This window comes from Danio rerio, chromosome 19, assembly GCF_049306965.1.
Source record: "Danio rerio strain Tuebingen ecotype United States chromosome 19, GRCz12tu, whole genome shotgun sequence".
NCBI classification, from domain to species: Eukaryota; Metazoa; Chordata; class Actinopteri; order Cypriniformes; family Danionidae; genus Danio; species Danio rerio.
Window position 1 is genome coordinate 26,896,253 of NC_133194.1, and position 12,177 is coordinate 26,908,429.

A 12,177-nucleotide genomic window follows, 5' to 3' on the forward strand; every position below is an offset into this window, starting at 1 on the left:
ACGCGAACGCAGGGAAAACATGCAAACTCCACACTGAAACACCAATTGACCCATCCGAGGCTCGAACCAGCAACCTTCTTGCTGTGAGGCAACAGCACTACCTACTGCGCCACTGCATCACCTAAGCTAATAAAAAATGTATGATAAAGAAGTAACATAACCCAGCCCTCAATTCTTAACTTTTAATCCTAAAATTTGTGATTTAAGTCTGACCCACCAATTATTTTTAAATACTTTAACAATTAGTATAAGCCATAGTTTATTTTTATTATTTAGATTATTTACAAATTAATAATTATTTATACTAGACTGCTCAAGGTCCTGTGAAACGTAACTGTCTATTATTATGCGATCACAAATGTTTTATTAACCTATGGAAGGGGCCCCATGTTTTGTAGCACAACTTATGTTTGCCAAATTTAGAGAAAAGTAACCTTTCCAGCATGAGGGCAGAAACCATTTCAGCTAACCATTTAAAAACCATTTTGAAGGTGTCGGATCAGAATCACTCTCTTGGCCAGCACCATGCCAAACATGAGGGAGAGTTGTTGATGTTTAGGCCAAGTTAGAGCCTGGTCTGAACATCCAAACAATGCTAATTCCACATCAAATTTAATGTCCATTTCAAAAGCCTGGGAATAAAGTCTGAAGATACTTTTCCAAAATTCAGATACTTCAGGACAGGACCAAAATATATGACCATAGGTCCCGACCGCGCCTTAGCATTTATCACACCAAGAAGAGATAAACAGCTTGTTAAGTTTGGCTTTAGTATAGTGTAATCTATGCTGTGGTCTTACATTCATAGACCAAGAGTGAATATGATGCAATCCCTCCACCCAAGTAGAGGATGAAATGTCAATTCCTATTCCCTCCCCCAAGAATCAACAAAATACTTTTTAAAAGAATAGAATATAGTATACTGTTTACTCTCTGAGAAAAGAATAAACATTTTATTCTCAAATTCTCTAAAACTATTGTTGTGAGGTTTTTCTTTAAACACTAGATGGAGCCTGAGTGATGTATTTATGGAGGTCCAGAAATTCACTTGCCTGTGCATGTGCTACTTGCATACACTGATTTTTTAAGTTCATAAAGGAAACACCCACAAAAGGTGCTTTAACACTTTATTATTAAACAAATTAAAACTTTCACAAGAATTGCACTACTCCACTCTGCGATATGTTAATACCCCTCCCTCAAAAAATTGTGCGAAAGATAAATTTAAAATAGAAACAGATGTTTTGTTATTTATAATTTTATTTAATAGTAAATCTAATTTGAAAGCACAACAATCATGTAGTTTTTTTTTGTACAGAATTTTTTAAATGATGGATATAACATTAATAAGAAACAAAAATAATGAAGACTAAGATGTTCTGAATTTCCGTGCTATAGTGACTATATGCTTCCATGCTATAATGCATTTAAATTAAAGATTACTTATTTGTTTGTCATGAATAAGTAACAATATCTCGTATTATATTTTAGTTTTCAGATAATTAACAAATTCTGCAAAAGCCACAGAAATACATGTGCTTTGAATTAATTGTATTTAATAAAAAAATATTTAATTAAAAAGATTTTTGTATGATTAAATGTGTTTTACGTTAGTTTGACCAGCAGAGGGAAGCAATGGTTTGTTCAACCCGCAAACACATAGTTCAATGCCAAGTTCAATACCAAAAAACATTCCCATAGCCTAAAATAGCATTCTAGAAGTGGATGTCTAAGTGATGAATGAATGAAAGAATGAACGAACGTTATATTACGCTTATTGCATTATATTATATTGAGAAGTAACATTCGCAACAATATTGTTTTTAATTGTCCTTCTAACAAGTATAGGTAGTTTTTCATGTTTAATTAGGTGTATTCAATTTCAATTCAATTTATTTATAAACTTATGTAACATTTATTAATTTGTTACTAATCATAATTTAACAAAACATGTTCAAATATTGTCATATTACTTTAAACACTAGATGGAGCCTGAGCAATAAATGTGCACGTGTTTACGAGGCCCCAAAGCTCCATGCATTTGCTTTTTGTCATCTTACAGAATGTACCACGTGAAATGGTATTAAGCAAAATTGTTCATAACTTTAACAAAACGCCACTATTTTTTCTGTCATATGGTAGAAAATGAAGCATATACAAATGTTTTCTCTGTAACATTATAACTTAATATTACTATTACTCCAATAATCGTTGTAGAGAAGTCACATGTGTAACTGACATATAGGTCTAACTCTATTACTCATGCTTACTATTTTTACTCAAGATCTAATTTATGTATTAGTCATTGTCTCTTAACCTAGTTTGTACCGGCAGAGGCATCACTTTTATTCAACACACCCAAATTTAGCAAGACCGGGGAATACCGCCTTTCTTCCTGCCTGTCTCTCTCCTTGAACTGTTTGTTCCTTCAAGCGATCATCAACATCCAACCGCTGCACGTAGCACGTATTTAGGTTTTCGGTTGAATTTCTTATTGGTTCTCCAAATTGTTGGGCATGTCCTTGCAACATCCCGCTCCTTTGTTCGGACGCTTCATCGTAAAGTCCCACACTCCTCCTCCGCCGCCTCCTCCCTTCCTGCAGCTGCTGTGCACTCGCTCAGCGCTCTCAGCCACGAGGTGTCCACGCGCCGCTTCTGCTCGCTGATTGGCCAGTGACGACACAAACACCGAATTTCGACCAATGGGTGCGCTGTGCATGCGCTGAGCCATGCTGTGCATACCACTTCCACATGAACAGCTGAAGTGGTAAACAAGCCTACTGACTCACTGGTAGAAGCGTCTGAGTATAAAACCCTAGCCTAGCCCAGCGTGCACAAAGCTCCTATACAAACCATGCGAGCCTGGAGTGTGTGATTAGTGCATTTGCATAAAGCACTTATTTACTGCTATTCACACATTTAATTCGTTTTGGATTGAGCTCGGATGCACTTCTGAAGGACTATTCAATATTTTAGCGATTTGCCAACTTTTTGTTGCTGAGATCGAGACGTGTGTTTTCTTTTTGGTTTGGAAATTTGTAACATCACAATGGTGGCGATGACAAAAAGAGTGAAGGTCTTCGAGATCGCCTTCAATGATCCATCCAAGACATTTTACTGCAGTGGAGATAAAGTGGCTGGAAAGGTTTTGGTGGAGGTGTCGGAGGTGACCAGAGTGATGGCCATGAAGGTCCTGGGAGTCGGTTGCGCTAAGGTGGAGTACGCGAAAGGCAAGCAGAGATGCCGTGAAGAAGTGGACTATCTGAAGTATGAAGATGTTGTCCAACTAGACGAACATCCAACAGGTCAGTTAAAAAAGATTGATCTGTGCTTTTGAATTTAGCTTTGCTTATGTTGATGAGATTGGATGTGGTGCTGATGATGGAATGTGGCATCACATGAATTAAATAACTAACATAAATAACAGTAATAGGGTAGCCAATGAAAGTGGTTTATCATATCTTTTCAAGTGAAAAACAGTATCAACAAATGCTTATAACTTAAAGCATAGTGACATTCATAATGTAGAGATTCGTTTCAAGTTTTAAGTCTTGTCAATGCTAAATAAAAATCTAAACAAGTGGTAACAATTTTATTTTGCTCATGTTTAAGTTGGTATGTTTTTAGCATGTGCTTTAAATCTAAAGGAATTGTTTCAAATTAATGTATGTATCTTTATTTTTCACAGACAATGATGGTTCTGTCATTCTCCGCCCTGGCAACAAGTATGAATATTCATTTGGCTTTGAGCTGCCAGCCCAAGGGTAAGCATTTCGATTGACAAAGTACACATTCATTTTAGTTTGTTTTTTTGGTCAATTAAATAAAACTATTATTTTACCAACAGGCAGCTGGTGTCTTCTTACAAGGGCAAGTTTGGATTTGTTCAGTACTACGTGAAGGCTCTGATGGAAAGACCCTGTCAGCCCGCCCTGGAGTGCAAGAAACACTTTGAGGTTGAAGAGCCACTGGATGTCAACACTCCAGACTTGCTGGTGAGTTCCTCATGGTTGAGTAACCTTTATCAAAGCACATACACTCCTGATTAGCTTTTTTCAGACTTTAGACACTGATGATCATTGACTTACATCATTTTTAATGCCAAAATAAACTGTTTTAGAGAAGTTGGAGTTCATGTTAATCATTCTTGCTTTCCCATCCCTCAACAGTCCCCAACTGGTGGCATGAAGGAGAAGAAGGTGACCTGCATGTTCATCCCTGACGGCCAGGTTTCTCTCAACGCTAAGATTGACAGGCGTGGCTTCTGTGAAGGTGAAGAGATCTGCATTGATGCCAAATTTGAGAACACCTGCTCTCGCATCGTGGTACCCAAAGCAGCCATTGTGGCCAAGCAGACCTACCAAGCCAATGGCCGCACCAAGGTCTTCAGGCAAAAACTCTCCTCAGTGCGTGGCAACCACATCATCTCCGGCATGTGCGATGCCTGGCAGGGAAAGAGCATCCGTGTGCCTAAAATCAAGCCTTCCATTTTGGGTTGCAACATCATTCGAGTGGAATATGCACTTATGGTGAGTGTCACTTTGGCATTGTTATAGTTGCATGACGTTGTGGCATCCACAAAGTAGGTGCTAAACAGTTTTCTTCTCTATCTACAGATTTACATGCACATCCCAGGCAGCGAAAAGTTGATTCTGGAGCTGCCCCTGGTCATTGGAACAGTGCCCTACAATGGTTTTGGTAGCCGCACCAACAGCATGAGCAGTCAGGATGGTTCCATCAGCAATGCATCGAATAGCTGGGTGTCCCTGCGAATGCCATCATCCGCCCCACCAAGCTACTGTGACATTACACGCGATTGCTGCATAGACCAACCTCTTACTCCTCTGCTGGATGACTATGATGGTGGAGACAGTCCCATCTTCATGAATGCAGCCCAGTTCCAGTTCCCTCCACTCCCTGCTTATTCTGAGGTGAGTGTCAAGTATATACAGTCACACTGACCATTGACAAAATTCAATTGGGGTAAATGGCTGACCCTGAACACAACTGTTTTGGTCCATAAATTTCTAACTACAAGTGGTCAGCCAAGACTTATTTTACTTCTACATTTAAAAGAATCTTTAGTGACCACTTGTGTTTTTGATTCCCTATTCTCTTTGGAGGGGTTTCCTTTTTTCTTATTTCATTACGGACCATATCACGTTAGAATTTAAACTACAAAAGCAGTCCAATCAATCTTATTCTGAAAGAGGTCCAAATTGGATAAGCTTAAAACATTTTAGACCCTTTTTTCACCTGTATTTAGCATCATCCACTTGATCAGATTGACAAAACATCTTCATTCCATTTGTAATCCAACCATTATTACAAATCAATTAAAATTTAATCCAATTGTTGGTTCTTCTGTTGTTTAGGTGGAGGAGGAGTTCAATGCAAACGCCCGCATGCTTCCTGTCTGCTGAACCAACCTTAGCAGAGCACTAGAACTGAACTGTTGCCCGTAAAAAAGGGTATATTTTCCCACTCAAAAGCTCTTCGGGCTTTCACCATGCGGATCAAAGTCTGTTTGAGAAGTGTCGTATGGATGTGTGAAAGTAAAGATGAAGCGGAGGATTTCGGGGCCCCGAGTGGACCTTCTGCAGGACGAGCTAGTCGAAGTTCAGAGGAAGAAGACGTGTAGTCTGAGCTCTCTTGTGCCTGCATTGCTGACAGCCATCTTATATCATGCATCACTCAAGTTAAATGTGTTTTTGTCATATTACCGATGCTGTTTCAGGGCCTGAAAGAGGGCACAAGGGCTGTTTGGTGTGCTGTATTTCATTATATTTGAGCTGCTCTTTCTTACTATGAGATTACTGCTGAGGTGCAAACTGATTGTGTCGCAAAATAGCCATTTAAGCACACGTAGACTTTCCCAAATGGTGGTCATGTACTTTCCAATAGTCCCCCAATATGACATCCATTAGCATTTAGTGCATCGTTTTCGTTATCATTCCATAATTGTTTTGTGGGGATGGAAGATTTCATTTGTAGAAACATTCTTCAACTTGTTTGTTTTTTGGTCATGAGGTTAGGTTGGTGTTCTAACCAGAGAGATATATATATATTGAATGTAAAGAAGATTTGTGGTATACCATACTCTTTTCATCAAGGGAAAAATCATACAGTGTCAGTTTGTCTTTGAACAGTGTTGAGGCTGTTTTTTTTTTTTTTCTTTTTATTTGAATGCACTTTTTATGGATGCAAGTTGCTGTGTAACTACTCCCAGGGAGATTTCCTATGTTTTTCTTTTTGTCTTTCTTTTGTCTTCCAAAATTGTTTAGGGATCAGGCATTGCAATCCCAACTCAAGACTGTACTGTAATGCACTCAAAACCTTGTCCTAAGAAAGGGCTCCAGTGATGCTGTTTTTTCACTGTGGACTTGAGCATTAGGCCAAAAAAAGAGAACTCAACACTCCAAGTGCCAAAATTGGGGTCTGTTTGGACTTGAGCCCTGACCACGTTGATTTGTGAGACCAGAAGCTGCACTGTGTGCAGTTAATCCTGAAGACATTTTGATCAACATTTCACTTGTGGAGATCTTCCTGAAATTTGTTGATTGTGTGTGTGTGTTGTTTTGTTTCTTCACAGAGTGAAATATTACTGTTATTATAAACAGTGCAAAATGTGCAAATATCCCTTTTTTGTATGTAATTTAAAGAGTTTTTGTATGAGAATTCATTTTTAATAAAAGTTTTAAGATGTCATTATCGTTCTCAGCATACTTTCATTCATTTTAACTGTTTATAAATTATTCAAACGAGTATAATTGTATTATTTAGTAATATAATGTATTTAATGCATACATTTAAACTTACTATTTTTAAATTAACAATACTTAAGGTGATATGTGTATCACTATAAAGGCCCTTTATTACCAAGAAAAATATTTACATGAAAAAAAAAAAACAAATATAGAAGAATACAAAATTTACTTTCTTATTTTTCTGATTAACAAACCAGCCAATAACAGCCAAATAAAATGTAACCCTCTATGAATAACTCAAGTATTAAAGCAAAATTTAGTTCTGGGAAGCCAATGTTCTGCAAAGTTTAGCTATAGCTACAATTATGCACACCTAAATATAAACCTCTTTATTCTAATCAAGCTCTTACCAGTCATACTTGAAGTTGGAGGCAAGCTGGAGCTAAATTCTGTAGCACATCAGAGTTTGGGGACCCCTGCTTTAGGCAATCAGACATGTTTCCATATTTTTACCCTGCAGGTATATTTATAAAGATATTTCAAAACTGTAAATCTCAGAAATAAAGGTACAAAACCTAAAGTACATTTTCAAACGGTACACTTTTGTACCATGCATGTCCACATTTGTACCTTTTAACGTAAATATTAATACTGGTAATAAATTGAAGGATCAAGAGTGTACCCTAAAGGTACTGGTTCCACTGAGTGGTACAGTAACAGTACGATATGGTAAAGGTCACCTTTATCAGGCTTGCTTTTCCACTGCTGAAGGGATATCAATGAGACCCTTTTGGTGGGCGTGGTGTACAATAGAAAGTTTCAGTCAACATTATTCTCGCTCAAGAAAATGTCTACAGCTGTACGGGTCGCTCACATATCATACGAGAAGCACTTCTCACAAAATAGATGCTTTATACACATAAATAATTGTGTATAAATGTTCATTACTAACCTTTCTATTAACAGGATTCGATTATAATTGCAGATCAATGAAAGAGTTAAAATAGCAATACAGTAACATCTGCGATTATATAAAATAAATAAATAAATGCAACATATATGAACACATACAGACCCTTACAGTCTCTGATATGTTACCAATTACAACAAAACACAGCATATATGTAGTCCTTATTTGGGTTCAAAAACAACACACAACATGTGGCCTACAGTCAATGCAAACCTCTCATCTGATTCTTTAATCTTCAGCAGCACATGTAACCTCTTTTAGAAAGTAACTCCGTCATTTCGAGTTCATAATAATCCAAAAGGTGATGACAATCATTACCCTACTGAAAAAAACAGCTTAAACCAGCCTAGGCTGGTTAGCTGGTTTTTGCCGGTCGACCAGGCTGGTTTTAGAGGGGTTTTGGCCATTTCCAGGCTGGTTTCCAGCCATTTCCAGCCTGGTCTTAGCTGGTCAGGCTGGGAGATGACCAGATAAAACCAGCTTGACCAGCCTAGCCAGGCTGGAAGCCCAGCCAAAACCAGCTATGTCCAGCTTAAACCAGGCTGGTCATTTTCCAGCCTGATCAGCTAAGTCCAGGCTGGAAATGGCTGGAAACCTACCTGGAAATCCCCAAAACCCCTTTAAAAACCAGGCTGGTCAACCAGCTAAAACAGCCAACCAGCCTAGTCTGGTTTAAGCTGGTTTTTTCAGCAGGGTAAACATGGAAGTTTGTTCATGTTTGCTGAAAAAATAATTTGCTCCTGTTTTTTCCGTCTTCCTCTTTGTTTTTTGCGCATCAGTCTCGCGTTGTTCGTTTCGGACAGGATCGAATGTCAGAAGTGCTTCAATAATCAGGCGCACATTATTATCATCAGCTCAAGAATTTTGTTTTTTCAAATATAGACACGCACATGAGCGCAAAACCGCTTGCACAGGGCAGAATCTGCTCTCCTTCTTGGCTTTGTGGCTGTTCATCAAGACAACGACAAGGTATGTTTGAGCTCAGGTCGACCATGGCTTGTTATTATATGTATATATTATTACGATGTAATGTCTCGGCTGTGTATTTAAAACGTGGCGGTTTCTTTGTTTTTATTTTGGCTTGTTGCAAGCGAGTGACAAATCTCTGTAAACCATTAGCGTTCAGCTGCACATTTTGCTCCACCTTTTGCAAAGGGTATACGCAAAAAGTGGTATGGTTCACTTTTAGGAATCTTTTGAGAATGGAAACGTAAAAGCATACCGAACTGAACTGTACTGTACCACTCAGTGGAAACGGGCCATAATGTGAACCTGTACAAAAGTGGCTCTTTTGAAAAGGTACCGCCCCAAGTTTTCTACCTTTTTTTCTGAGAGTGTATAGATGAGTAATTGACATCTACTTGGCAACAGCATGTGCCGGTCATTTTCATCTGAATCTTTGTTTTAACATTTTCTTTAGAAAATGCAGAAAACTATTTTACACACAAAAACAAACTTTGCCAGATGGAAATAGCTTGCAAAGCCATGTCCAAAAATTAGATGAATGATTTAAATTGATGATTTATTTGACATTTTTTCAGGAAACTGAAGGAAAGTAGTTTCAGCTGCATTTCACTGATGCAAGTCGTTTATTTTCAGTAATCTAAAGATAAGACTTAAATGTAGAAACTGGACACCAAAAGTGAATTTAGGATCAATGGAAAGCAAACAGACATGGATGTTCTTATTTGCTCAAGGCAAACACTGTCATTTCATCTCTAACGGATAACAAAGCTCTGTCAATAAAACCAGACCTGCTGTTAGTGTTTTGGGGAGCTTCGGTACTGGGAAAACACATCCAAAATACCCCCAATGATTGTGTTTTATTTGTGCTCATTTGCTTGTACGCTGTTTTTTTGATTATGAGATTTTTTTTAGCCCTAATTAAATTAAAAAATGTCAGCGTACACAACCCGTATGACATGGATCAGGCCGTGCTTATATTTTTTGCTCAAGCAGATTTGCTTCCAGTAGTCGTGTTTTGCAGAGGGGTCGAGTCATTTGCGTCATTTTTGTGCTGCTCACTTTCTTGTGCGCATGAAGCATCTGTTGAGACGTGCCCTGCTTTGGTAGAGCAGCGAGTGATAAGGCCATACCAGTTTATCTTGTGAAAAGCACGTGTTTAATGAGTCCCTCTCAGTCCAGTTCATCTTACACTCAAACTTGTTTTTTCTTTTCCTGCCACAGGAAATCCTCCCATGCTTAATGTCCCAGCCCAGTTCACAATCTCTCACCCTAAATTTAAATTTGTATTAAACATGTGTGGTTCCCAGGAGATAAATCCAAATCCAATGTCCATATTAGACACTGATTATAAAAATTAATAATAATATTTCCTTACATTTATTTAGCGCTTTTCTGGACACTCAAAGTGCTTTACACATTTTTGGGGGTGATTCTTCTCATCCACCATCAATGTTCAGCATCCACTTGCATGGCACGACGGCAGCCATATTGTGCCAGACACATACTTATGCACTATTCTACGCCATTTTGTAGTGTAAATAGTGTAAGTAGTGCATTCACACTGAAAACTCTAAAAATAATAAGTGATTATGCACTCATTCAGCCAGTAAAATAAAGTGTGGAATGATGGACACTTCACCCACTCAACGACCGCAGGTTTGCTCACGTAGCGAAGGGGCGGGGCTATCGGGCCCAAATGTTGGCTAACTTTTGCTGTTTCTCAGTATGCGTTCTTCAGCAGTTTTGTGTCCTCGTGTTCTCGTGCAACGTCATCATCAGCTGCCTAAGTTCAGTTCCAATACTGAAGAACGCAAGTACGGAGGATGTGTGAAACTTTCTGGATGTGATCTTGATATCGAGGACGCACCGATGCAGACTTGAGCACCGAACTCGCTCTGGAAGCCCCAGAAGTCATTGCGACTGGAAGTGTGAAGCGCAGCATTTTATTTAGATTCATTTTTAACGTTTAGAGATATAATTTATATACCTAATAAAGTAAACATCACCATGAACATCTTAATAAAGGAATAAACACATTAAGGGTTTTATTTATATTGTGCAGAGTATATTTATAAAGTTTTTATGCAAAGTATATTTTTTGAAAAGGGGAAAAACAAAAAAAAATTGTTGTATGAACGCTGCACTGTTTAAATCATTTACCATTTAAACACGTGAAGGTCATGAAACCATCAGGAAGAACGCAGCATCTCATTTCTCAAAGGACGCGTTCTCTGTCCTCGCGATCTCCTGAGTTCGTTCTTCCAAGGACACCTGGCAAGACTGGTCTCCACAAGGATGCAAGTCCGTTCTCTGCGTTCTTGAAATTGAGAAACAGCCTTTATTTATTTATTTTTTTGGATGGTAAAAGCAAAATTCTCCAACGAGAGTGATTATAGCACCTCCCAATGGTGAATGCTGTTATTCTCATGGCAGGTATTATTTGAAATTTTGGTCATTTATTTCACTGATTTGTCAAATGTCATCAGGGAAACGGTTTTAATTTCCGCTTAGTAAAAAAACATTAGTTCTCCATTTGGGATGACACTGCATACATGTACTATGCTGTTGAGTGTGTAAGTGCTTAAGTACATAGTGCATGAATGCATAGTGTATAGTGTGCCATTTGAGACGCAGCTAGAGTGATTAAGCCAATTATGATATGTTAGGAGGCCATAATGAGCAGAGACCAGTGGGCAAATTTGGTCAAGATGCTGGGGTTAAACCCCTACTCTTTTTTGAAGGACATCCTGGGATATACAATGACAGCAATGTAACGTCTCATCCAAAGACCAGTGTTCACTGAACAGTATACAGTCCCCATTAATATATTGGGGTATTAGGACCTACGCAGACCACAGTTTGAGCGCCCCAAGTGGTCTCACTACCACGACTTCCGGCCGCAATCGAGCTTTCCCATGTGGTCTCCCATCCAAGCTCAGCCCTGCTTAGCTTCCATGGGCAACCATGTGAGAGTTGCAAAGAGCTAGCTGTCGATATGTAAAGTTTCTTGACTAGAACTGGTTAGTCTAATAATTGAATGTTTATTTGCCTTTTCTACCTATTGAAAAAAAAAAACTAGATTGTGTGCTAGATTATTTTGATTTAGATTATTATTATTATTATTATTTTATTATTGTACAATCCAATGTTATACAGCGCAGTACCATTCAGTGATTGTCCACTGAAAGTCACTTTAATTATTTTAGAAGCTTGTGCTCTCTCATTAAAAACAGGGTGTGTTAACAAGTGAAGCAGGTTGACGAAAAAATCTTGCATTTTAAGCTAGTCAATCTAGTTTAGCAGCCTACAGGAAAATTAGCATAGCATCCAAACCACTAAAGAGTTAGCAACAATCAACAGGTAACTTCATTGTATATTTTAGAATAACAATTTGTGAGACTAGGCCTTGAGTTAAAGAGTTGATTATTTCAGTCCCATTTCAGTGTTAATCTGTATAGGATTTGTCATTAAACATAGTGTTTTAAAACCAGTGGTGTAAGTTAACTAATTACAAATACTCAAATGACTGTAATT

General features: G+C 38.2%; 2 protein-coding genes across 3 annotated transcripts in view; one reads left to right on the forward strand and one right to left on the reverse strand.

The window, feature by feature from the left end:
* Positions 1–2,560, reverse strand: part of mtx1b (metaxin 1b) — a 41,762-nt gene extending 39,202 nt beyond the window's left edge. For both annotated transcript variants that reach the window (XM_073930489.1, XM_073930488.1), the window contains exon 1: positions 2,359–2,560. The gene's annotated coding sequence lies outside the window, so the exon portion shown is untranslated. The remainder of the gene's footprint in view (positions 1–2,358) is intronic.
* A 276-nt stretch (positions 2,561–2,836) lies between these two features.
* Positions 2,837–6,708, forward strand: txnipa (thioredoxin interacting protein a). Its single transcript, NM_200087.1, is given in 6 exon segments — positions 2,837–3,305; positions 3,689–3,764; positions 3,848–3,995; positions 4,170–4,529; positions 4,617–4,931; positions 5,376–6,708. Coding segments are annotated over 6 exon segments (1,203 nt in total). The 5' UTR covers positions 2,837–3,049; the 3' UTR covers positions 5,424–6,708.
* The last annotated feature ends 5,469 nt before the right edge of the window (positions 6,709–12,177 follow it).